This window comes from Squalius cephalus (genome assembly GCF_949319135.1).
Source record: "Squalius cephalus genome assembly, chromosome: 12".
NCBI lineage: Eukaryota > Metazoa > Chordata > Actinopteri > Cypriniformes > Leuciscidae > Squalius > Squalius cephalus.
Window position 1 is genome coordinate 26,701,009 of NC_137133.1, and position 27,400 is coordinate 26,728,408.

Below are 27,400 nucleotides of genomic sequence, written 5' to 3' on the forward strand. Positions count from 1 at the left end.
TGATGATCAAATTCTTTAATCAAAATGCAAATATATGTAAAGGAAAATATTCTTTTTGAACTATTCACAATATAATACAAATATTACAATATCAAAACTTACACCAAATAAAACCAGAGTATATTAATAATAAAAAATCGGTCGTAAATGATACTACTGAGGTTCATGTTGGTGCTGGTATTGCATGTGCAGGACTAAAGATTTATAATGAGAATAAAAAAATATAGCAGCTTATCAGACCTAAACAGTCTAAGTATCGCAATTCACTGACTTTGTAACAAAATGTACCTTCTTAGAATCATGGAACAAATGAGTGGATTTCAGAATAGTTTCCAGAAGGGTACCTAGACTGATGCCCAAGAAAACTGGCTTTCATGACATGGCTCGATGTTGCACTCACTAATTACTGAGAGCCTCGGAGCAATGAATGTGGTGTCAGACAGTGTTATGAAGTAATACCTCCGTTTCTCTCTGAACACATAACCTGTTACCACAACAGTGTGGGCGTTAGAAAGACTCGCATCAGAATTTGAACATATGGCAATTCTACCTTCTTCTATGCGGTATAAAACACCAAAACCACCAACAGACCTATAAAAAAAATTTAATCATCAATAAAAGAGTTTATTTTTCCCAGAAGGGAACACATTACCTATAAAGTAAGGTAAAATAATCAATAAATAATCCAAATAGTTTAATACAATTATTGAAAGCATGAACTAGAACACAGATGAATTCTTGTCTATATAGACTGTTAGCCCTTGATGCCAAGTTACTTTTGCATAACATGTCAGGGTCACGTGACTGATGCACTGACTCTGCTACAGGATGTTACAAGGACAGAGAATCAGTGGGTTGGTACAGCTTTGGTTCCTGCAGATTATGACTCAGCTACCAAAAACCAGGTCGGTCCAAAGGAGTCCGGACCAATAGCAAGTAGACAGTTGGCTGGGTCCAAACATGGAAAGTGGGGTGTTAAATCAGGGCCAAGAGCTCAGAGCAGCAGCACAGTGATCTAGATTTGCATATAGCTCAGACAGCTGCGCACCACCCACACACAGCTTCTCCCTGAGGACAAACAGACACACATAAGTCTTCTCTATCTTGTTTATACATTTTTCTATGATACATTTTGATTGGAGCAACATGACTAGAAGCATTTAATGAACATTTCTGTGTGTATATATATATATATATATATATATATATATATATATATATATATATATATATATACTTATAACAAGTGATAAAGATTTGGTCAGCGTAAACAGTTGTGAAGTGTCCCTGATTGTCCCTGCTGTTTCACTTCACACAGGATAACTTCCACTACCTTGCCTAAAGTTCCAAACAGGAAGTGGACGTCTCGTATGCAGGAAGTGAAAGAGGTCAAGAGAAGGTGGCTGAAAAAATTACTTTGCAGAATAAACAACATTATAGAATAAAAAAAGCAATTCATGACCTCTTTAACACAAGGCAATCTCAGTGAGCCACGAACTTCATATATATACACAAAATGCTTGTCTGACTAAAAAAGTTATTCTCAATGTTTAATACTAGCGTGGTTCATGGGAAAGGAAAAGGATTTAAACAATTGCAGAAATCTCTGAGTCAGTCACACCCGCCCGGCCCGCTCTCTTTCCCTGGTACTGAGGTTCATGACTGACTTCTCATCTCTCTCATTCTCTATCTCCTCCCTCTCTTTCTTGCAACCTGTTGCTGCTTGTTGCCTTAGTTTGTTCACATCTTGTGTTCCCCAATGGATGTTACATAACTAAATACCAAAAGGAAAAGAAAGAAAGAAAAAAACTAAGGATTGCATGCACTTGTTCATTCCCAGTGCACACCCTCACCGAGCTGATTTAGGTAATGAAGGGTATGGTGGAAATGAAGAGTCAAGTCAAGTCAAGTCAAGTCAAGTCAAGTCAAGTATATTGTATAGCGCTTTTCACAATACAGATAGTATCAAAGCAGCTTCACAGTATTAAATTAAAATAATACAACAAGGTTTGTTTCTAGTGGAATCTATTGATTGATAAAATTAAATTAAATATCCCCACAATATCCCCAACTGAGCAAGCCAACAGTGGCAAGGAACCAAAAAACTCCAAGTGACCTAATGGTGACCTACAACTCCATCAGGTGACCTAATGGAGAAAAAAAAAAAACCTTGGGAGAACCCAGGCTCAGTCGGGGGCCAGTTCTCCTCTGGCGTTTATGAACTAGAGACCGGATTTAACTGTAAGATTAAAATTTTAGATGAATGCCTGGCTGAAGAGATGTGTCTTTAATCTAGTTTTAAACTGGGAGAGCGAGTCTGAGCAATGAACAGTATCTGGAAGGCTATTCCAGAGTTTTGGAGCTAAATGTGAAAATGCTCTCCCTCCTTTGGTGGATCTGGATATCCTAGGTATGACCAAAAGCCTCGAATTTAGTGATCTTAAAGAGCGCGATGGATTGTAGGGCGATAGAAGATCCGTTAAATAGACTGGAGCTAAGCCGCTTAGGGGTTTATAAGTCAGTAGCAATACCTTGTAATTAATACGAGACTTTATAGGTAACCAATGCAGTGATGTTAAAATCAGTGTTATATGATCATATTTTCTTGATCTAGTAAGAACTCTAGCGGCTGCATTTTGGACTAACTGTAGCTTGTTTATTGAGGATGCAGGACAACCAACTAATAAAGCATTACAGTAATCTAGTCTCGAGGTCATGAATGCATGAACTAATTTTTCTGCATCAGAAACTGATAGCATATTACGTAGCTTAGCAATGTTTCTAAGGTGGAAAAAGGCTGTTTTTGTAACATATGAAATATGATTTTCAAAAGACAGGTTGCAATCTAGTATAACACCCAGGTCTTTTACTGTAGAGCAGTGGTTCCCAAACCTGTCCTGCCGGCATCCCAACACTGCACATTTTCTTTGTCTCCCTAATCAAACACACCTGATTCAACTCATCAGCTCATTAACCCATGTGATAATGAGCTGATGAGTTGAATCAGGTGTGTTTGATTAGGGAGACAAAGAAAACGTGCAGTGTTGGGGTGCCGGCAGGACAGGTTTGGGAACCACTGCTGTAGAGGATAAAGTAACAGGACATCCTACTATGTTAAAGTTGTATTGTGAGAGGTTTTGTGGGCGGTTTTTTGAACCGATGATTAGTACCTCTGTCTTGTCTGGATTTAATAAAAGAAAATTACGCGTCATCCAATCTTTTATATCTTTATCACACTCTGTCAATTTGGATAATTTAGCGTTTTCATCCGGCCGTGATGAAATATATATTTGAGTGTCATCAGCATAACAATGGAAACTAATTCCATGTTTCCTTATAATATTTCCAAGTGGCATCATATATATTGAGAATAATAGAGGGCCTAACACAGATCCCTGCGGCACTCCATAGTTTACTGAAGTTATTATCGATTTTTCTCCATTTAAACAGACAAAATGGTAGCGGTCAGATAAGTATGATCTGAACCAGCTTAATGCTTATCCTTGAACACCAGTATAATTTTGTAGTCGATCTAAGAGTATTGTGTGATCTAAAGAATCGAACGCAGCACTAAGATCAAGTAAAACTAATATTGAGATACAGCCTTGGTCAGAAGCTAAAAGTAAATCATTTGTGATTTTAACGAGCACAGTTTCAGCGCTATGGTGCGGCCTGAATCCAGACTGAAACTTTTCATAGATGTCATTTTCTTGCAAGAAAGAGCCCAGTTGAGCGGACACAACTTTTTCTAATATTTTAGACATAAATGGAAGATTTAAAATGGGTCTTTCAGGGGCCAGTTGCATAAGAGCAGGGGCCAGTTGCATAAACTTGTATAAAAGTTGCATAGCCATTATGTTAAGACAGTGTCTTAAGATCTACAGTAGTATGACCCACTAGCAGTTAATCAAGGGATAGTTAGTCTTACTTTTCGGCATCAAATTAGGTACAGTAAATGTACGTTTTTATGTAACTGACTTAAAAAATAAATGACCAGTCTTATAGGAGAAATTTCGATGACTAACTTGTAAGACTAGTCTAAGCGTTTTATGTAACCGCCTCCTGGTCTGGACTTGGAATGTTGTCTTTGCTCATTTTTTCAGAAATTACAGTTCTGACAATGCAGTTAGAGCCAAGGTTATATATTATATATATAAAAGCTAGGTTATATATCTACCTTTTTCCTTACAAGCCTCTGCATTTTAGATTATGGGAGGCACTTCCAGTTTGGGGAAGCTCCACTCAAAAAGATTTCAAATCATAAGGTTGCGCAACAAATAATCCTTATACGTCAGTTTGACTGAATGAGATGTAAAATTTCCTTCATGTTCAGACTTCAAGAGAACAACAAAACGATTGGTATTTTAATGTAACGTGGCATAACAAGAATATCTATGATGAGCTCTTTTCAGTCGCTGCATTCTTTTCCTCCTGATTATTTTCGTTTTTCTTTTCTGCTGCAACAGTATTTAAAAGGACAACATATACTGCTCATTTGTGGTCTGCTCTCCTGATTTATTTACAATATATCCCATTAATAATTTACTGGAATGCACAAAGAATCTCTTGTTTTTCTCCCAAAATCCTTTCGTCTCTTTTCCTTTCATCAGCTTGTTGCTGATGCACAGATGCTTTAAAATAATTGTCTCCCATTTTCACTTCTAATCCCTATTAGCAGCAGTGTTTACTGGAATGTTTCTAAAGCAGGTAAAAGTAATATTTATTGTCTGTCAAAATGACGAAAATCACTTCCAAATATTATCACTCAATGTTCTAGTTTTTTTTTGATTAAGGCAACGTGCAAGGCATAATACAGACATATTACTACAGTGATATTTAACAAGTCCATAATATTGCTGAAGAAAGAATAGGGGGTTATTCATGGTCTGTGTTAGTAATTTGTTAATGCTTTTAGACTTTTAAATAGCCTTTTAAATGTTCAATGGTTAAAGGGTGAGTAGAATAATGTCACTTCATTGTCATTTCATTGAGTTTTTGAAAATGCTTATTATTGCATTCATAGATTGAGCCTTTCGCTGATTGTTTACAGTTTAACAGAAGTAATTCACATAATTCGTGCAAAGCGTCATGGGGCGTAGGAAAAAGGTGGATGCACTCACCGGCCACTTTATTAGGTACACCTGTTCAACTGCTCGTTAATGCAAATATCTTATCGGCCAAGCACATGGCAGCAACTCAATGCATTATGGCATGTAGACATGGTCAAGACGATCTGCTTAAGTTCAAACTGAGCATCAGAATGGGGAAGAAAGTGACTTTGAACGTGGCATTGTTGTTGGTGCCAGAAGGGCTGGTCTGGGTATTTCAGAAACTGCTGATCTTTTCAAGCACAGCCATCTATAGGGTTTACAGACAATGGTCTGAAAAAGAGGAAATTTAAGTGAGCGGCAGTTCTTTAGGCGAAAATGTCTTTTTGATGCCAGAGGTCAGAGGAGAATGGACAGGCTGGTTTGAGCTGATTGGAAAGGCAACATTAACTCAAATAACCATTCGTTACGAGTTATGCAGAAGAGCATCTCTGAACGCACAACAAGTCGAACCTTGAAGCAGATGGACTACAGCAGCAGAAGAACACACCAGTGCCACTACTATCAGAACAGGAAACCTAGGCTACAATTCCCACTGGCTTACCAAAATTGGACAACAGAAGACCGGAACACACTTTGGGCCCATAAGTGACAATTGAGCAACGTTTAAATGCCACGAGTTAAATGAGTATTGTTGCTGAGTATCCCTTTATGTCCACAGTGTACACACCTTCTAATGGCTACTTCCAGCAGGATAACACACCATGTCACAAAGCTCAAATCATCTCAAACTGGTTTCTTGAATGTGACAATGAGTTCACTGAACTCAAATGGCCTTCACAGTCACGAGATCTCAATCCAATAGAGCACCTTTGGGATGTGGTTGAACGGGAGATTAAGATTATGGATGTGCAGCCGACAAATCTGCAGCAACTGCGTGATGCTATCATGTCAACCAAAATCTCTGAGGAATGATTTCAGCACCTTCTTGAATCTATGCCATGAAGAATTAAGGGAGTTCTGAAGGCAAAAGGGCTCCCAACCTGGGTGTACCTACTAAATATATATTTATATATATTAAGCTTATTAATATATTGTGATTTTATAATGGTTTTTCTATTTTAATATATTTTAAAATATAATTTATTCCTGTGATGCAAAGCCATTACTCCAGTCTTTAGTGTCACACAATCCTTCAGAAATCATTCTAACATGCTAATTGTTTAGGATATAACCTTGCTTTCTCAAACCATTTTTATAAATCTTCCCCCCAAAAAATATATTATAAAAAATATATATCATGCACTACAAAGTGTTGGCTCAGTTGCTGTTTGTAGTGAACACATAAAAGATTCCATTCCTCCAGCCTTGCAATTATATGCTTCACAACAGTGCTGCCATGGCAACCGTACAACATTTGGGCAGCTCCCCTTCGCCAGACAGCAGAGTAAATGCTTTATGAACCCAATCCTTAAATCAACAAAACAGAACATAACACCGCAGAGATGGTTCTCGCTCGAAAACAAGCATGCAACACTGAACATCTGACAAAAGCTGCAGCAGCGTCACAGCCGTTGTGAGTTGACAGCGTCAGTGCAGCGCCTGGTTGCTTAGATATCAATCCCTGCTGAGAGATTCAGCACCTAGAGACAAGATGTTCATGAACAATGAATAACAGTCTTTCTTGTTTCACAAAACATAATGTTTAGATTCAGATCATTAAAGGGTTAGTTTACCCCAAAGTTTTAATTCTGTCATTATTTACTCACCCTCGTTCCAAACCCGTAAGACTTTCGTTCATCTTCAAAACACAAATGAAGATCTTTTTGAGGAAATTTGAGCGATTTCTGTCCCTCCATTGACAGCTACGCAACTACCACTTATTTGACGCTTCAAAAAGTTCATAAAGATATTGTAAAACTGATCCATATTAAATGAGCGGTTTAGTCAATTTTCTGAAGAAACACGATCACTTTATATGATGAACAGATTGTGGAAGCTCAAACGTGCTGCATAACACACGAGAATGAAACTCATTGGTTCTTACCTTTCATGCATGCATGAGCTTCAGTTTACCACAACTGATGTGTGAGTTGATACTGTAAATGTTTATATGTGAATAAAAACCTAAATGGAATCTGTTCAACCGTGTCTCTTTAAAAAAAATTGGATTAAACCTTTCAATTCATATGGATTAGTTTTATGATCTCTTTATGAACTTTTTGAAGCGTCAAAGTGACAGTTGCGAAGCTGCCAATAGAGGGACAGAAATCTCTCAGATTTCATCAAAAAGATCTTCATTTGTGTTCTGAAGATGAACGACAAACAACATGAGAGTGAGTAATTAATGAGGTAAAACTTTAGTTTAGGATCCAATTCTCACTATCAACTAGTTGCTTATTAACATATTACTAGGATATTGGCTGTTTATTAGTACTTGAAAGCACATATCAATGCCTTATTCTGCATGCCCATATTCTACATCCATTAATCCTACAAATTACCTTAACATAACAATACTTTATAAACTCCTAATTACTTCTTAAAAATAGTTAGTAAAGGCAAAAGTGGCATAATAGTTAGCTAATAGTGAGAATTGGACCCTAATCTAAAGTGTGACCATTAATGAAATAATTTTCATTTTTAGGTGAACTATCCCTTTAAGGGATGATTTTAAGGAATCTTTAGCCTACAAATCAATATCTCATGGAATGACAGCCCAACTGAAATCTTTCTAAAGCTATAAAATGTTCAAGGTAGCCGAAGCAAAGCCTGATACAGCAACTTACTGAGACCAGTGTGTTATGTAACAAGTCACATTAAAGCAACTGATAATGTATGAGTGTTATTCAGTTTGGGTACATGATCAGATTATTGTCTCTGTGCATTAGCATACAGTACTGTACAGATTAAAGCATGCATTTGACACACGTGGATAAGTGCGTGAAATGAGGTCACTGAGGTCTTGGGTGTCACGGCTCATTAACGCTGAGGTAAGTGAGCTAAAGATCAGCTGTCAACCACTCCACAAATGTGTGTGCGAGCGTGTAGCTACACTTGACTGATAAGGTTAATCAATAAATGTTTTCTCCAGCCCTGAAGAAAACTTTGCAAACGGCAATCCTGCTCAATAAATCATTACAAATGAGAGACACATTAAGAAACCGGAAATGACTGTGAACATGACATGATGAAATTCATGCATACATGTTTTTTAACATGCAAATACGGCCCAATAAAAAATAAAGTTATACTATGCGAATATTAATCATTAAATTGATTATGGTGAAAAATAATAAGTAAGACTTTGCTATGGAGCATCCAGTTAAATAATTTAACATACATAATATTCATAAGCCATTCTTTCACCATAGTAGGATTAGTAGCTAGTGAGTTGATTAGTACACAGCCCAATAGGTTCTAGCAAATAATTTAGGCCTACTATGTTATAAAAAATTATAATATATTGCAATGTCAACTGTTATTTGATCCCTCTCCCACACTATCCTGGGAACAATTCATTCAAAAGAATTTGGCTGTATAGGAATTTTGTAGTTATCAAGAAACCGTATCATCAAATAGCCTGAGGTCTTAAGTCCCGCCCCTTTTAGAGTCTCACCTTCAGTAACACAACATAAAACCACATCCAACTGTAAATCAAAATTTTTAAAAGCACAACCACATCCTACTGTAAATCTTAATATTTAAAAGCACAATCACATCAGAGTCTTTATATATTGAATAATTCTCATTCATTTGTAGCACTGTATTCAGCACTCCTCATTAGCCTGGGGCTTCATCAACATCATCAAAATCAACACATTGGCAGTGTGAAAATCTTTGAGACAAGATCAAAGATGCGTGCATTCTAGTTTCCAGTTAGGACAAGTTTCACAAACACCTTTGTACACCGCTGGGAATAAATTGCGAAATATCTTTACCAGGAATGTGTATTCTGGCAAATGACTCAGGGGGAAGCGGTGATGTATCATTAAATGCATTCTATGTATCATTAATGCCTTCCTCAGTGCAAAAGTGTGATTTAGAGTGCACAAGAGGACAGTTGATAGCATAACCTGTTATTACACAGGTGCCACATTAGTGAGAGTTATTGCACAGATTGCAACGCAATGTGAGCGATCTAGAATCTATTCAACATAAGGACCTAAACTCAATACACATACATACACAAGATCGCACAGGACTTCTCCGGTTTGCCTGACATTGACATGCAATGAAAGAGATTATGTGAGTTTAGTTAGTACAGAAGCTTGACTAAAATTCACTTGAGGTGTGACATTGGTGGTGAGATTAAAATGTAAAAGCTTATTCATAAGCAACACCCCACATTTCAAAAGTTCAGGCTCAGTAAAAATTTTCAAGTCTCTTATGCTCATCAAGGCTGCATTTATTTGATCAAAAATACAGTAAAACAATAAAATTATGAAATAACATTACAATTTAGAATAACTGTTTTCTGTTTTAAGATATTTTTAACGTAATTTATTCCTGTGATGGCAAATTTTAATTTTCAGCATCATTAATCGAGTCTTCAGTGTCACATGATCCTTCAGAAATCATTCTAATATGCTGATTTGGTGCCAAAGAAACATTTCTTATTATTATCAGTTGAAAACATTTGAATATGCTGAAGATTTTTGTAACTATGGAAAAGTCATTGCTGTTATTTTGATCAATTTAATGCTTTCTTGCTGAATAAAAGTATGAATTGAACTTTAAAAAAAAAAAAAGCTTACTGGCCCCAAACTTTTGAACAGATCACCAAATAGAATTCTAATGCAGCATATAAACAATGAACAGAGGATTCACTTTGCCATTTAACCATGGCAGGCATGATGTCGAGGATTCACAGAACTGTCTTCTGAGGTTTGGGTAGGCTTATGATGCAATAACACCCTTACGGCAGAAACTCAATGGCCCTACGAGACAGTAGATAGCTGCTGATGCCTGCCGAAGCGAGCGCTGACCTGAGAACAGCATGCTGAGCTCTGGCTGAAGGTGGGCGGTGTTAAAACCATTACAACAGAACAAACCGCATCATGCACGTAGCTTGGTAAATGAAAGCAATACAAGCTGTGAGTATGACTTGAAGATAAGCTAATGAGTCTCAATATCTCTCATAACTCTTAACTAACCGGTATTCCTGTTGAGACACGCAATCAAACAGGTCCCTGGCAGTGAAACGTGGCTCCATAGCAGCAATCTGAAAACCAGAAAGCACATCTGTTAATGTAAAGTACACAGTGTGCAGGTCAACGCACATGTCCTGCAGAATCACTGTAGGACATGTATTGCTGCACGTATTGTTGATCTTAGACCTCTTGGTGGTTATTTGATTGATCTAAACAAGATAAATGGAAATTCTTCATGTCTAAAACAAAATATATATACACTACAGTTCATAACTTTAGAGTGAGTCTGTAAGATTTTTTTTTTAAATCAATACTTTTGGTATCACTTTACAATAAGGTTTAATTTGTTAACATTAGATAACTACATTAGTTAACAAGAACTAACATTGAAAAATACTTTATTAATCATAGTTAGTAATACATTAAAATCAAAAGTTATATCTGTTAATATTATTTAATTGACCTGAGCTAACATAAACTAACAATGAACAGTTGTGTTTTTATTAACTATTGTTAACAAAAATGTATAAATACTGTAACTAAAGCATTGCTTATTGTTAGTTAATGCATTTAATGCAAATTAGAATGATTTCTGAAGGATCGTGTGACACTGAAGACTGGTGTAATGGCTGCTGAAAATTCAGCTTAATAATGACAGAATTTTTATGCTAACTATTGTTTGACTATGGGGCATGACTTGTCAAAAAGGTGGATATGACCTATAGTGGCCGTTTTGTTCTTACCTCACTGGACTGAATGAAGGAGAGAAGTGACTGTGCATCCTGAACACTGCTGTCTGCAGATAACAGCCTGTGGGAGGGGAAAACTTTCATTTTTCTATCACATTATAACAGGTATGACATCCCACCTGTGCAATTACTAGAACATCAGCTGTGTATAATATCTGTGGGAATTGCCTGATATGCAATTAAGAATCCTGTGTGTGATTTTAAAATGCATCAGTCAACCAGAGCACGCTTCTACATGTAATATTAACCACAAGTAAAGAGACAGCTTAAGATTACAATGAATAAATGTATCAGATGAATCATTAAATCTATCAGACAATCATATGCAGGGTAGTGTTTTCTAGTGTTTACTGAGCCTGTAATTGTGTTTGGATCACAAAAATTGTAAATTAGTAAATCACCACATTTACTCATTAACATCTGTGTGATGTTAGAAAAGAAGGAAATTTGTACAGACACAACCATTCTAAATTTAGACAGAGTGTCTGATAGCATTGACATGTTTGATCATGGCAGAAACATGTCCAAGACTAAAGCCTGTTTCACACATCCTGTGTCCGCAGCACATAAGGGACAAGGACACAGGATAACTGCAATGGCAGAAGACATTTCTGGTACATAACATAGCTACACAACAAAGCTGTGCTAAAAAGTTGAAAGCGAAAAAGATGACTTATTTTCATTATTGGAAACTATAATGAAACTATGTGAACTATTGGGTGAACTATCCCTTTAACGCAAGAATAAAACAGCATAGCCTCTAAAGGTAGGTAGAGGGGAGGAGGAGGAGGAGAAGAAGAAATGTAGAGTAATTCAAGGGGCAAGACGAAGTAGGGAGCAGAAAGAAAAAGCTATTTCAGCAAGAAAGCCTGAATTATGCATGCTTTTCCTCATTCAGGGGCGCAGGGGGATGGAAAGGAGTAGAACAGCGCATTTGTGTGCATGTGTTAGCTTTGATGACTCATCTGTCTGCTTTCTGCACATAAAATGAGTCTAGCTGTATCCATGGAGACAGCACCTAATCTCCCTTCAAAATTTGTCATCCTGCCTTCTGAGAAACTGCCTTCTCAGAAACAATCAATGGAGAACCAGAGTGGACTCAAATGCACAGCAATAAAATGCAGTAAAAACTGTCAAAACAAACCCAAAGGGAACCTGAATCTCAGATGAACACTATGACATTGAGTACACACCGTCAGTCAGTGGGGTCATCAGCTTGAGTGAATAAGTATATAGGGTTGATGGGTAAAGGGTGACATTACTGTCAGACAGATGACTAATATAGTGGAAAGGCACAGGCACACTTTTTTAAGTGTTCTCCTTCCCAGTTAAATGATCAGATATAGCATCTGATCATTTAACTGGGAAGGAGAACACTTAAAAAAGTTTAAAGTGCTTGACTTCATTTAGGCAGGACATTGACCCAGGCATTATTAAATAACTCACACTTAAGTTTGGAATTTCTTTTCTTCCGCATCTTCCTCCAAACGCAAACTATGACTATAATTATGACAGAGTATTATTATAATGTCTTGAATAAAATGAACAAGTTGGAGTCTAAATCAATTGTAATGCACTGATGCAAAAGCGTGGTGTTTTGTGTGAGAATAAAGGAGCATATAATCAATTAGATGGACAATGCAGCACAAGTTTCACATGACAAATCATTCATTTGCAGTGCTGAATGAAGTGTATGCTTCAACTCCTCTCTCTGTTGAACAAAAATCTCATAGAACAGCATTTTTGCAGTGCCACTGAGACAAAATAATTTTTAGTGTAAAAGTAATAATTCACTTCATTTGACAACTAGAACTGAGCTTCTGACAACCCAAACATAAGATCTTCGCGCATGCCACATTCCCAGAGTTTAGATTTATTAGATACCTTATTATTCATTCGAGATTTATATTCATTAAGAGGCCGTGAATGATACGAGCAGGCAGTTTAATATGCCAGCGAGGCAAGTCATGTCTGTTATTACACTCCAACATAAAGAGCGGTCTCTGTGTAACTACAGCTATGACACGCACCACAGTCTCTGCTCGCGAGATGCAGAGATCTTAATTTAGAGGAAAAATTGCCATGTCACAGTACAATCCATCTGCCTACTGCTATGAGTTGTAAAGGAATAGTGAGCAACGGAAGTGAGTCACACAGACACACTCACACAGGATCAGGGGAGGGTTTGATAAGAGAATATACTGATGATTATGAGAATAAAACTATTATTCCCCTCCCCATCCCCCTCCCCCCTTTCACGTGTGACACACACCTACTTCTGTCCTTTACATGCTCAGGAGACCAAGGACACACACCGAGCAAATTCTTTTGGGAGGCACATGACTGGAATGGTAATAGACCCTGGTAAGGGTGTGAACCACAGTTCGTGTGTGTGTGTGTGTGTGTGTGTGTGTGTGTGTGTGTGTGTGTGTGTGTGTGTGTGTGTGTGTGTGTGTGTCTGTGTGTGTCTGTGTGTGTCTGTGTGTGTCTGTGTGTGTCTGTGTGTGTCTGTGTGTGTCTGTGTCTGTGTGTGTCTGTGTGTGTCTGTGTGTGTCTGTGTTTACTAGCATGTGTGTACCTCTGAAGAGCCTCCAGTAGCTGTTTCAGTGCAGTAGAGAGCCTTTGCAGGCAGGAGAGGGCGTCCTGAGGCAGGGGTGAGGTAGATCGCAGGCTGGGCTCGGTGGTTCCCGGTGTGTAGTGGAGTGCTGAGAACAAAGCCGAACTGAAGAGAGAGAAACAAACAACGCAGTAAAGTTTCTGTTTTGTTTTTTGTTGGTATAGCCTCAGTAGACAGTGTAAAACCTGATCAGCATTTCTTTAAAAAGGTTAATATTTTAGCAGAGCATATTTATGAAACCTATATTGAATACAAAACACATATACACAGGAAAGAGTTTTCTAATGGTTTTGAAAGAAAGAAAAAAAAGATCAAATCAAATTGGATGGATCAAATTTTTATTAAAAAAACAATAATGTTTTGAAATATTATTACAATTTAAAACAAACCACCATTTATATATATATATTATGAGGGGTCATACAAGTCAAAATCCATTCACACACTTATATATTCTCCTTTCACATACATACATTTCTACTCTCACACACACACATACATTCTCCTTACACTTACATTTCTACTCTCACACACATACATTCTCCTTTCACATATATACATTTTACTTTTATGCAAATGTATTCAAAATATGCATTTATTATTACAAATAATAAATGTATGTAAGAAGAAAATGTATGTATGTCTGAAAAAAGTATGTGTATGTAAGAGAATAATGTATGTATGTGTGAGAGAAAGTATAGTGGAAACGGAAGGCGTATAGTGGAAACGGAAGGCGTATAGTGGAAACGGAAGGCGTATAGTGGAAACGGAAGGCGTAAAATGGAAACGGAAAGCAGGTCTGGCGCGATCAGGGTCACCCGACTTTGGACAAGCGTGCCCCGGTTTGAAAATACACGGTCAAGCCAGCCACCAAAAAAATGGGTGTGCACCAAAAACAGGATTACATTGAATAGCATCATTGATGAAGTTGTGATGAAGAGCCGAGCAAATCTTGCATTTGTATTTCTGGGTCTGAGTGTGACTTCCAGCTTAAAGAGGATACCAAAAAAAAAAAAAAAAAAAAAATGAATAATATAATATAATATAATATAATATAATATAATATAATATAATATTATATATATATATATATATATATATATATATATATATATATATATATATGTGTGTGAAAAGAGAATGTATGTGTGTGACAGTAGAAATGTATGTCAAAGGAGAATATATTATTATATTATAAATATATATATTAGGAATATTATATTATATATATATTTTTTTTTTTTTTTTGTAATTTATCCCTGTAATGGCAAATATGAATTTTTAGACTCCAGTCTTCAGTGTTACATGATCCTTCAGAAATCATTCTAATATGCTGATTTGGTGCTCAAGTACTATTTTTCTAATTATCAATGTTGAAAACAGTTTTATATTGCTTTATATTTTTGTTGATTTTTTAAGACAGTTAAAAATACAGCATTTATTGTAAATTTAAATTATTTGAAACATTATTGATGTCTTTACTGTCAATTTTGATCAATTTAATGCATCCATGCTGAATAAAACTTTTCGTGTCCCAAACTTTTGAATGGTAGTGTATGTTGAGAAATAAATACAAGTCTCTCTTTGTCATGGTCTCTCTCACCTTATCTGACACACGTTGTTCCAGATGCTCTCAAACAATGCCCAAACTTCCTGATGAGATGTCAGAGGTGGAGCAACATCCTCCTCAATCTCTGTCATTAGAGAGTCCTCATTTTTAGAGTCATCATCCTCCACTGGATCTTTCAGAGACTGTCACACACACACAGTTATGAGTAATCAGAATGAAAAAAATGAACCATTGTTAAATCTTAATGAGACTGACCTGTAGTCTTTGCTGTAGCATATGAAGGGTCGAGAGAGCATGAGCTACATGACCGTTGTACTGAGATCTGCCAGCCAGTGCCGACAGCAGCTCTGCAGCCAACCTCACAGCACTGTGAACAGATCTGTGCTCTATGGACCTGTCTACACACAGACACAACATGTTAAAATATAAATCATATTATAAAAGACAGAAGTGGGCAGAAAACAAAGGTTCGCAAATGTGTCCACAGTGGGAGTGGGAGGAGACCTGATTATAAAAGGTCATCGCCTCTGGCCACATCACTAACCCACTAACACAAAAGTCACAAAATGAGTGAATGACACTCCCTCAACTCCATAAAGTGCAGTAAATCACATTTAGGTGAGAACAGGAGGCCCCGGTACTTTTCCATCCCTCCACTACCGAACAAACTCCCTTCCTCCCCTCTGTCGGGCTGGGCTCATGGCCAAAGACAGCAGAGAAGAAAGGCACAGTCATACTCCTGCTGCAGTGATTGGCAGAATGAGGTCAAACTCATAACTACACACATAGCATGAGAAGAGAGTGTGCACGAGTGTGGATCAAAACCACAAACTGAGAGATGCACATACATACACACAAACACCAATTATACTGGTGTTTAAATTACACATTTACTGACATAATGAGCAACTGAAGGACATAGAAAAGAGCAGGTAGAGCAGCCCTAAAATATATGTTTTTGTCCTTTGTCACATAGAAATTAGCCTAGTTTATGTGAAAGAGATAATAACTACACAAAGTGTGACAGAATAGAACAGAACAGAATAGAATGGAATTCCACTGCTATATCCACAATTACTGTAATTACAAGGTGACAAATCAAGAGATTTTGAGATTCTACAATATTCAGAGATTCCAACAAATAAAAAATACATTTAAAAAATGAGTTTGACAAAGATAAATAAATTAATGCATGATTAAACTCATAATTATGAGTAAAAAGATTTTTTAAAACATTTTTGAAAGAAGTCTCTTGTGCTCACCAAGGCTGCATTTTTTTTAATCAAAAATACTGTAAAACAGTAATATTGTGAAATAAATATTACAATTTAAAATTAGTTTTCTAATTTAATATATTTTAAAATGTAATTTATTCCAGTGAAAGCAAAGCTGAATTTTCAGCATCATTCAGCCTTCAGTGTCACATGATCCTTTCTAATATGCTGATTTTGGTGCTAAAGAAACATTTCTTATCAATGTTGAAATAATATTATTTCTGCAGTTGTTCTGCAGGATCCTTTGATGAATAGAAAATTCAAAAGATCAGCATTTATTTGAAATAAAAATCTTTTGTAACACTTCAAATGTCTTTACTGTCACGTTTGGTCCATTTTTTTTTGCATCCTTGCTGAATAAAAGTCTTACTAACAAATTACAGACCCAAACTTTTGAACAAAATAGAATTGAATAGAATAATAGAGAATAAATAGAATAAATTCTAAAATGTGTCAGAACACAATTATAAGACACAAAAGAATTCTAAAATTAGAATACAATTAAAGCAAAACATTAGAATTCTAATGTAGAGTAGAGCAGAATTCAGATATTACATTTACATTTATTCATTTAGCAGATATTTTTATTATATATTATTATTTTATTTAAATGTAATCAAACTGAAGTTACAAAGTATGACACTGAAGTAGTGAGACACACTGTACATACCTGAACAGAGACAGTCACTCAGCATCTCCACAGAGCTGAGCAGGCTCCTCTTTATAATGCTTCCGAAGACAGCGATCCAGTGCTTCTTAAAACACTTGAGCAGCCCATCCAGACTCCACGGAGGCTTCACGTACACGATCTGCATTCACAAACAGATAAGGTCACAGAGAATGGGGCTACAGCAGATGAACGTCAAAAAAAGAATCTGAGCCCTGAATCACACTTTAGAGGAGACTAATACATTTACATGAATGAGAAGCAGCTTTAAATATCAGCTTCATATAACATCAATGGCCACAGAGTGCAGAGGTACCTCAGTCCACAGGTCTCCATAAGCTGCCTTCATCTCCTCCTCAAGCACCTCAGAGAGCGCCCCCTGTAGGCAAGACTCCAGCAAAGACACACATTCACTCAACTGTCGCTCCTCCGCTGCATTGCTGCTCGGCGGTCCTTCCTTCTCTGCTTCGTTCACATAGGGAGGTGGCAACAAAATGACTTTACTAAGGCCTTTGTAACTAAAGCATTAAGAAAAACACAACTAATGAAGCAAAAACGGTGATACTGATAAAGCAAGTGTCAGTAGCAGACCTTTATCTACAGGTCCAGCTCTGGGCGGCACAGCAGGGTGAGCATGAAAGTAGTTTAGGATTGTAGATCTTGTTCCCTCCACCTCTTTTACCAAGTCTGCCTTACTCAGGGCCTTCACCCCACTGAGCAGGGCCTTGCTGCACAAGTTCTTATCATTGCTACAAAAAGATTCCAGAGAGCAAGAGAGAATATAAATGTAAGCAGTAAGAAGTTTTGTTCTCAACCTTCAAAATTAACATTCTCCAGGGTGACACTAATGGCTGAAATATAATCATTAAATCACATAATGTTCATTCATAAAGCAAACACATGGCCTTCTTGCATTTAATTAGCTAGCTGTCAAATGACAAGACATCAAACAAATGGGAATGTCCTTAATGTAGTGCAGACATTCCAAGAGGTGGAACAGTATGAGTGAATGTACTCACGTGCAAAGAACTAGAGCTCCCTCTGGGTACAGAGCCTGGTACTGCAGACAGCAATCCAGCACTCTGTCATCATTGTTCACAACACCAGGCCCACCTAAGAGCGAGAAAAGACAAAGTCATATAATCCATGTTATACACTGTAGTATGCCAGATTAGGAGTGATGCAGCCTGAAAATACAATGCCAAAGGAGTCTGTATTGCATAATGTTTCCACTGGCTTTTTGAAGTAAGCATCCATACATGCTTTTAGAGCCAATGCTGCCCATAATCCCTTTGTCCTACAGAAGAGCTTGAGTTTTCAAAGAGCTTACTACAAAGTATGCAGTTTACCATGACAAGCACAGTACATACTTTCAGTGTGGGACTCAACCACAGTTTACAGTAATACAACATTTATTGCTGTATTGAGTTACTCATTTATGCAATGTACACAATGTACACAACCATAGAAAACCATAGCAATGTACACAACCATAGAAAACCATTTATGTTTTAAATCCCTTTTATCTCTACTTTGGAATCGTACATATGATCTTAATATTGAATTATTTTACATTTAAAAAGTTTCTTAGAGCATGAATATATGTCAGTGCTCAACAATGCAGTGGTATTTTAGTATTATTTGTATACTATTATAGAATTTCTTAATCTTTAACTAATTTATTTTTATGATTTGATTTTTTTTTTGATTTTTTTTTTCTAATTTAATTTTTCATTTGAATTTTAGGTCATTTTTATAACATTTTAGTAATATTAGTAATTCAACAAACTTATTTTTTTATTTCAATTTGTTGCCAGTGCAACATTTCTAATATTCATATTTAGATTTTAAAGTTTTTAATCTAATATTTATTTTATTTTATTGCAGCTTTCATTCAATTAAGAATTTTTAAAATAGTTTTAGTTTTAGTCAACAATAACGACACTTCCATAATGCAGCTGAGTGGTAATATTTGTCCAGCTCAAAAAAGTGGCAAAAACATTTTTTATTATAATATTGTCATGTGCTTTTATAATTTTTTTAATATTTATATTCTAAAAAAAGTAATTATAAAATTATTTAGCATGACCTGCTAAATGTCCAGCATGAAATTAGAAAGAAAATAATTTATATAGTGTGGTAGTATAGTATTAGTATTAGTATTAAATTTACATTTTCTATTATTCAATTTTATATATATATATATATAAATTGATTTTTTAATTAATCATAACTAACATTTGTTTTTGTTGCAGGAACAGCATTCATATGCTTTTGAATTTTAAATGTATGTGTCCCCTTTGACGAAAACTTGTGACTTTGGTTGTGTGAGTGTAAAAATAACAAATATGGGAAATGAAACTAGACAGATGACTAGGTTTGAAACCTTGTGATTACGAAGTAACAAGAGATGAAGAACCAATCAAATTGTAGGGAAATTATATAATGTTTCATGTCATTTTTGCCATACACCTGTTCTATTTGTGTTTACTGGTGGGATTCTCAATGAAATTTGTCTGAGATCCTCCGGCCATGATGTATTCTTCTTCTTGCGGGAGATTCTCTGGAGAACTGCTCTGAGAACTCTTCCGGCCGTGATTAAAGCATTTAGAGGACATTTGCTGAAGTCTGTCTGTCGATTATTGCTGCGCAGCAAGCTAGTTAGGGGAACAAGTATTAGCACCAAGCCGACGTCGACGCACTGGGGTATAGGATTAGACTCAGCCGGCGTCGATGTGTAGACGCGCTAGGGTATAGGGTTAGACTCGGCCGATGTCGGCTGTAGACATGCTAGAGTATAAATATTATAGATAATATAATATTATCTATAGTAATATTAATATAGTAGTATAAAAAGTGTGGTAGTATAAAAATCTACCACACCTGCAAATTGATTTTATTGCCAACTGACAAAGTGTGCTTCTTTTTACATGTCTTAAAAAGTAAACATACAGTAGAGGCATATCGTTTGCATCTCAGGATAGGAATAACTCACAGGCAGCTTGGGAGGCTTGCTGCATTGACTGGCCCATGAGTCTGGGCTCCTGGTTTTTCAGGCAGCTGTAGATGTAGTGGACAGCTGGCCTGGCTTTGTCCTCCACCTTGCTGGAGAGTTTACCACTCTTCAGATAGTCCAACTCCTGCAGCACCACCCATGGGATCAGCAAAGTGGGAAACCCCAGTCCTAGGATGAGGGGTGCTTAGAGTGAAAGGCTGTACCAACATTATTCTCCAAATGTATGAAGTACTGAAAGCCAGTGCCTTCCTTACCACTGAGACCATGTGACCTGATCTTCTTCACAAACTCCAGGTGGCTGAGCAGCACATTGGTATCCAGAACTATAAGGAGGGCCTGTTTATGTTGATCTTCATGTGTAAACACACACACAGACACAAAGCACAACTATCCATCAAACAAACCATGATTCAAATACAAAAGGTACCTACTGTAGGACATTACTTGGTCATTTTCCAGTAATAATTAGTTATTTTGAACATTTCACAGGTGACCTTACTTAGCATAGTGCTGGGTGCCTCTTCTGGGGGGTCAATGTCCATGCAGGTGAGCTCTCCACAGTTCTCCACCAAGTTCACCTCCAGTCTCCTCTCAGAACGTGCCAGATGAAGTTCCTCCACAAGCTGCATCTAAACAATGAATGAAATAGAATGAGAAACACACAAGATTTTATTCTGAAAACAGAGGCAGATTGTTAACTTACCTCATGGTCACAGTCAAAGGTCTCTTCAGCTTCTTGGGGAGTTATCTGAAATAAAGTTGTGTTTAATTCAATGGAATTATTAGTATTCTTTTAATGGAATTTTCTAATTCACCGCTGTTTCCTCTTAAATACAGTGAGGAAAATAAGTATTTGAACACCCTGCTATTTTGCAAGTTCTCCCACTTAGAAATCATGGAGGGGTCTGAAATTGTCATCGTAGGTGCATGTCCACTGTGAGAGACATAATCTAAAAAAAAAAATCCAGAAATCACAATGTATGATTTTTTAACTATTTATTTGTATGATACAGCTGCAAATAAGTATTTGAACACCTGAGAAAATCAATGTTAATATTTGGTACAGTAGCCTTTGTTTGCAATTACAGAGGTCAAACGTTTCCTGTAGTTTTTCACCAGGTTTGCACACACTGCAGGAGGGATTTTGGCCCACTCCTCCACACAGATCTTCTCTAGATCAGTCAGGTTTCTGGGCTGTCGCTGAGAAACACAGAGTTTGAGCTCCCTCCAAAGATTCTCTATTGGGTTTAGGTCTGGAGACTGGCTAGGCCACGCCAGAACCTTGATATGCTTCTTACAGAGCCACTCCTTGGTTATCCTGGCTGTGTGCTTCGGGTCATTGTCATGTTGGAAGACCCAGCCTCGACCCATCTTCAATGCTCTAACTGAGGGAAGGAGGTTGTTCCCCAAAATCTCGCAATACATGGCCCCGGTCATCCTCTCCTTAATACAGTGCAGTCGCCCTGTCCCATGTGCAGAAAAACACCCCCAAAGCATGATGCTACCACCCCCATGCTTCACAGTAGGGATGGTGTTCTTGGGATGGTACTCATCATTCTTCTTCCTCCAAACACGTTTAGTGGAATTATGACCAAAAAGTTCTATTTTGGTCTCATCTGACCACATGACTTTCTCCCATGACTCCTCTGGATCATCTAAATGGTCATTGGCAAACTTAAGACGGGCCTTGACATGTGCTGGTTTAAGCAGGGGAACCTTCCGTGCCATGCATGATTTCAAACCATGACGTCTTAGTGTATTACCAACAGTAACCTTGGAAACGGTGGTCCCAGCTCTTTTCAGGTCATTGACCAGCTCCTCCCGTGTAGTTCTGGGCTGATTTCTCACCTTTCTTAGGATCATTGAGACCCCACGAGGTGAGATCTTGCATGGAGCCCCAGTCCGAGGGAGATTGACAGTCATGTTTAGCTTCTTCCATTTTCTAATGATTGCTCCAACAGTGGACCTTTTTTCACCAAGCTGCTTGGCAATTTCCCCGTAGCCCTTTCTAGTGTCTCTAGTTTCTCTAGTGTCTTTGGACAGCTCTTTGGTCTTGGCCATGTTAGTAGTTGGATTCTTACTGATTGTATGGGGTGGACAGGTGTCTTTATGCAGCTAACGACCTCAAACAGGTGCATCTAATTTAGGATAATAAATGGAGTGGAGGTGGACATTTTAAAGGCAGACTAACAGGTCTTTGAGGGTCAGAATTCTAGCTGATAGACAGGTGTTCAAATACTTATTTGCAGCTGTATCATACAAATAAATAGTTAAAAAATCATATATTGTGATTTCTGGATTTTTTTTATTTTTAGATTATGTCTCTCACAGTGGACATGCACCTACGATGACAATTTCAGAGCCCTCCATGATTTCCAAGTGGGAGAACTTGCAAAATAGCAGGGTGTTCAAATACTTATTTTCCTCTCTGTATATATATATATATTTAAATTAAATGTCTTGTTTTTCACATTTTATGTCGCTGCCTTATGTTGAACAGATAATTTATATATATATATATAGAGAGAGATAGATAGATAGATAGATAGATAGATAGATAGATAGATAGATAGATAGATAGATAGATAGATAGATAGATAGATAGAGAGAGAGAGAGAAAGAGAGAGAGAAAAATGTCTTATACCACTGATTCAGATGAAGATGGCCCAAACACAAGACACTTACATTTTGTGCATTACAGGAAGTATTGCTTTGTATCGAGACCTCTCTTGTTTTGTCTGTGTGCACTTGCTGGACTTGGTGAGAAACATATGAAGGAGGTGATGGGCAAAGAGAAGAGAGTTTATGAGAGGTTTGAGGCAAAACCTCTTTAGGCCTCTGTACTTGCTGCTGTGCGATAAAATATTTGCGTTTAGGTGGAGTAGAACCAGGAAGAGAAGGCTGAGTGGAACACTGAGTACTGCTATCTGAAGAATGCACATTAAACATATTTGTGTTTGTCCAAACTTTAACAGAACTGGCTTTCATTGGGATCTTGAAACTGACTTTTGCTGTGGGACCACCAAAGGATGGCCTTTTTTCTTTTAAGATTTCACCAGGTACATTACCCAACTGTACATGGTCTTGCTTCTTGGGTGAAATATCCTCTAGTAATTTCAGTTTAGATCCAGAATTTACATGTTTCACTACTGGCAAAGCTTCTTTGGAGTTGTCATTCGCAGTTTTACCACAGGAACTCTGTGCACCAACAGTTTGGTCGAACTTCTTGGAACTCCTGCCCACCAACATTTCTTTTTGAACTTCAGAATTAAAGTCTGCTTGTGCTACTTTGGTCATGTTATTGACATCTCTTCGTTTGGGTTCAGCATGAAGTTCTGGTGACAAAGTCCTCTTCATGGGTTTCCTCTTTTTCTCCTGGAGTTTCTCAGCCTTTGCAGGCGTCCGCCTGCAATCCTCTGTTGCAGATCTCCTCGAGACTAGCTCCTGTCTCTTCTTCTCCAAATCCTTTGAAGAAGGCTGGTTTGATCCTGCATGCCTGCTGGAGCTTTTCCCTGAGACATGGGCGCTTGCAATTTCATGCTTCCCTTTGGGATTCACTTGCTCTTTATAATGTGTGACAGGTGACTTGAAAACTGGCCTGGAATTCACAGTTGCTTTGCTTTCTCTGGATCTTTCTTTCTTCCTCTTGCTTCCTCCAGCATCGGTCTTCTTTAATTTTGTATCAAATCCTCTTGCTGATGGGGAGTCAATAGCCCTCCTCCATTTAGCTTCATCTTTGTCAGAACTGTAAATCAATGAGAAGTTTTTATTGAATAGATAACAACTCACAATAAATATTTGGTGAGGAAATGGTATACAAGGAAATATTGGAAAAGAAAATGCTTTCTTTATTTACTTTCTTTACATTAGGTGCCTTGATTAAGTTCTTTCTTTATTTTGTATATGCATATATTGCTCTTAGTTCTCAAAAAGTGTGTTTGCTCGCATGTGTAGCTCAGGAAGCTGAAGCAGGGTAAAAGGCTCTAACCACAATAACGCTAACTCGTGACCTTTCCGTAATGCATGCTGATGGTATAACACCTGTAAGCGAGACATGTACATGATGAACTTGCGGTTAGAACATCTATTTACTCTCAGGTGCACTTGGAAGTGTTATACAATTATTTGGCATCACTTATGACATATTTGCTATATGCAGATGCAAAATGTAGTATCCTAAGCAAATAATCATTGATTAAACTCATTACTCATTTTATCAACAACTTTTATTGTATCCTGATTTCGTAAACTGCATCAATTTTTAAAAGGTTTCATGATCTAGCACATTCTTATCTGTCATTGACCATTGAATAAATTAAAAAACTTTCTTACACACTGTCAGTTGTATACATTATATTATATTGTTAACACAATATGTACAACTATATAAAACAAGTATGTACAAACACTCAAAAATGTATTCTAATTCTAAATTCTACTAATATTTTACACCCCGAGACCCACCTTACATACCGATGATGATGTTTGTGTCTGCTCTTTGGGCTGCTGAATCTCTTTGTGCCTTTCTCCTATGACCAAAAAAATTCACGCTTTTATCCAAGATAATTGACGTACAAACAAGAATTAATGTTAATAATTAAATGCTAATTTGAATGAGAATGAACATGTCAAAAAATAAATGGTAAAACATTTTTTTTTTGAATAACTCAGATGTTAGGAATAACTAGATTAGAAACTGCATATTCCAACAACGATTTTGTTGCAGATTCCTCACCTTCTTCTCATCCTCACGCAAAGAGCTTGATGACATTCTTTCATCCTTTTTGTGTTTCTTCTTCTTTGATTTCTTGCCAGACATCCTCAAAACCCTGCGAAAGAACAGAACATTTTTTGGAAAATGATTTCAGTCTCTTACATTAAATCAAAAATACAGCGTCTAATGTTAAAAAAACATCCACAGGTTGGTTGGTTGTTTGTTACTTTTAAGAGGACAGCAGTACAGCATGGCTTGAAATGTGCCAGTATTGTAATTGTTATAAAAAAATCATTTTCTTTTATTAAAATAAATCTTAAATAAATTGTAATATAAAAATTATAAGAAACACTTTCACTTGAAACGTGTAAACCAAAATTAGATATAGCCTATCTAAATGTAACTAAATGAAGTAAGTTTAAGTTGACCTACAAAAGTGACTAAGACTGAAATAAAAAAATGAATAGTAAATTATATAAACAAAAGCACATAACAAAATTACTAAAACGATTTAGCAAAAAAACATAGGAAGGTAAGGACATCTAGCTTTAGATTGTATTGTTTACATATAGATTTCTGCTACAATAATAACAGTATAACTTTTTATATAGTCCTTTTCATACAAGAATGTAGTACTTTAGAGAGCATTTCTAGTCAAAACTAAGTACAAAGTAAACGTTTTTCTCCCAAGAGCTGCATATCAGCGAATCCCAAACAAAAATCCTGTTCATCCTTGAGAAACAGATAACTGCCCATGTAAACCAAGAGAACATAAAGCACTCAATGAAATATCGTTAGTAAGTGTGTAAGTACTTGTAAATATGTGGCAACTTTAGGTCATACACAAATACAACTGTGACAGTGATATCAAAGGAATACTAACATTGCAGCACATATTTTCTGACCAAATATCAACAACTTCAAATCTTATACTGAGAAACATGGAATTCAAGCGTCTACAGGAGTCTAAGTTATACGTTTTAGTTTTATTTTCTACAGCTTCAGTGAGAAAGAGGTTTACCTGTCACAAGCGGGAGGAATGTTGTTGAATACGACACCGAATGACAGAAGGTAAAAAATTCTTCAAGCTGTTCACTTCACCACTTGCTTACATTTGACTCGCTGATGAATTCACTTCCGCCCTTTTATTTTGCGTAGTTTACTGGAACACGATTGGTGCGGCCCCACAACGCTCAATGCGTATGGATACGAATTCTACTTAAGCTAGTTTGGGAAAATGGCGGAGATCAAGGAAGGGGACGCTGAGCAACTTCACCAGGAGGACGCCAATATAAAAGGCAAAATAATTTGAATTAATAATGATACATTTATTCAACCCTGTTTTGCAGGTTCCTTAAATAACACTCAGCATTTTGAAATTTTGTATTTTATGCAATTTATCCTTAATGCGACTTCAAAACTGCTGAAGTAAATATAGGCCTCCTCATGGAGCTCCACCATAGGACCTAGGTGTAAATAATGTAAATGTTCGAAACGCAAATATTCTCAGCACATATCGACAAAGAACTGACATGTCACTTGGTTGCAAAAACTTTTAATCAATCGATGCATTATCTGAGTTAAACAATAAATTGTGAATAACTGTAATGTGTAGCACTGGTCTTACCGCGGAGCTCCGCACCAGGGCCGTTCTGCTTGGAAACATCAGCCTCAGAAAGCGGGATTGGTTACTCCATGGAAATGTACATGGGTTAACATATGAGGGCGCTCCAGTATTGTTGTTGTGGGTTAAAAAAAAATTAGTTTTCTTCTTTACAGTGTCTGCAATGCGAGCGATGCGCTGTAATCTATCATACGTCCTGAGACTTTTCTGCAAAACTCAACCTCTACGTTACGTAGCTAAACATAACCCATTCAAACTTCGTTTTGTTGAAAATTCTACGAATTTATCATTGTATTTTTTTTTATTATAATAAATTTTTTTTATGATAACGAGTCGTAATTATTATAAAATAAAATACTTTTTATGCAATCATTTTAACTTTATCTCATTTTAACTTAACCTTATAATTATGATTTATCAAAGCATGATTTATTTTTTCATGTGACCAAATCTAACCAATCCAAATTGTTCACACAATAAATCCTAAAATTATTATTATCCTGAAAATAATTCTTTCCTCATTTAAAATATCCTAATTTTAAATGTGTATTATTTTCCAGATGTATTTTCCAATTTTAACATCGAAAGTCTTGAGCTGGAACAAGGGTGAAACAATACAATCTCTCTCTCTCTCTCTCTCTCTCTCTCTCTCTCTCTATATATATATATATATATATACATATAAAGGCTTTTAAAAAAATTAAGACATTGTACCAAGGCAATTTTAATGTGGTATTCATATGACAACAACAAAATATAATAAAAAATTGTTGTTATAATAAAAAATCAACCCCGGGACATACAAATGACTGTTTGTCGACGAAAACCCCAATTGATTGTGATTGTACAGTAAGACCAGTTGAATGCAATTGTAATTTTCATCGATGCGAAATATATAATATTTTTAATTTATTAAATATTTAATTAACTAATGACATTTTCATAAAGGAAAACTCTTTTGTCTTTAA

General features: G+C 36.6%; 2 protein-coding genes across 6 annotated transcripts in view; one reads left to right on the plus strand and one right to left on the minus strand.

The window, feature by feature from the left end:
- swt1 (SWT1 RNA endoribonuclease homolog) lies at nucleotides 1–26,507 on the minus strand. 5 transcript variants are annotated; one of them, XM_079888781.1, is made up of 18 exons: nucleotides 26,436–26,507; nucleotides 24,830–24,923; nucleotides 24,559–24,623; nucleotides 22,780–23,839; nucleotides 20,798–20,842; nucleotides 20,594–20,723; nucleotides 20,349–20,444; nucleotides 20,074–20,262; nucleotides 18,098–18,191; nucleotides 17,670–17,827; nucleotides 17,395–17,543; nucleotides 17,082–17,220; nucleotides 15,393–15,535; nucleotides 15,171–15,319; nucleotides 13,529–13,672; nucleotides 10,945–11,011; nucleotides 10,205–10,272; nucleotides 1–1,068 (listed from the first exon to the last, which is right to left on the minus strand). In XM_079888781.1, exons 2-18 carry the CDS (start codon nucleotides 24,911–24,913, stop codon nucleotides 981–983), a joined length of 2,868 nt encoding a protein of 955 aa, XP_079744907.1. In that variant the 5' UTR covers nucleotides 24,914–24,923; nucleotides 26,436–26,507; the 3' UTR covers nucleotides 1–980. The 5 variants fall into 5 exon arrangements, with proteins under 5 accessions (XP_079744907.1, XP_079744908.1, XP_079744910.1 ...); XM_079888782.1 differs by lacking the exon at nucleotides 26,436–26,507 and adding an exon at nucleotides 25,830–25,951 and having other exon boundaries at nucleotides 17,395–17,540; XM_079888784.1 differs by lacking the exon at nucleotides 26,436–26,507 and adding an exon at nucleotides 25,830–25,941 and having other exon boundaries at nucleotides 17,395–17,540; nucleotides 24,568–24,623.
- trmt1l (tRNA methyltransferase 1-like) overlaps nucleotides 26,017–27,400 on the plus strand; it is a 6,807-nt gene continuing 5,423 nt past the window's right edge. Inside the window, exon 1 of the mRNA XM_079888788.1 lies at nucleotides 26,017–26,106. Within this exon, the coding sequence (XP_079744914.1) occupies nucleotides 26,046–26,106 (61 nt within the window). The 5' untranslated portion in view covers nucleotides 26,017–26,045. The remainder of the gene's footprint in view (nucleotides 26,107–27,400) is intronic.

What these genes read in the sequence shown, in the direction of transcription:
- swt1 (XM_079888781.1), bottom strand. Translation starts at nt 24,913, where the DNA reads ATGTCTGGCAAGAAATCAAAGAAGAAGAAACACAAAAAGGATGAAAGA. An exon ending in CTTCCTGTAATGCACAAAAT is followed by an intron (nt 20,843 to 22,779) that starts GTAAGTGTCTTG and finishes ACTTTATTTCAG; the next exon opens with ATAACTCCCCAAGAAGCTGA. An exon ending in ATGGAGACCTGTGGACTGAG is followed by an intron (nt 17,221 to 17,394) that starts GTACCTCTGCAC and finishes TTGTGAATGCAG; the next exon opens with ATCGTGTACGTGAAGCCTCC.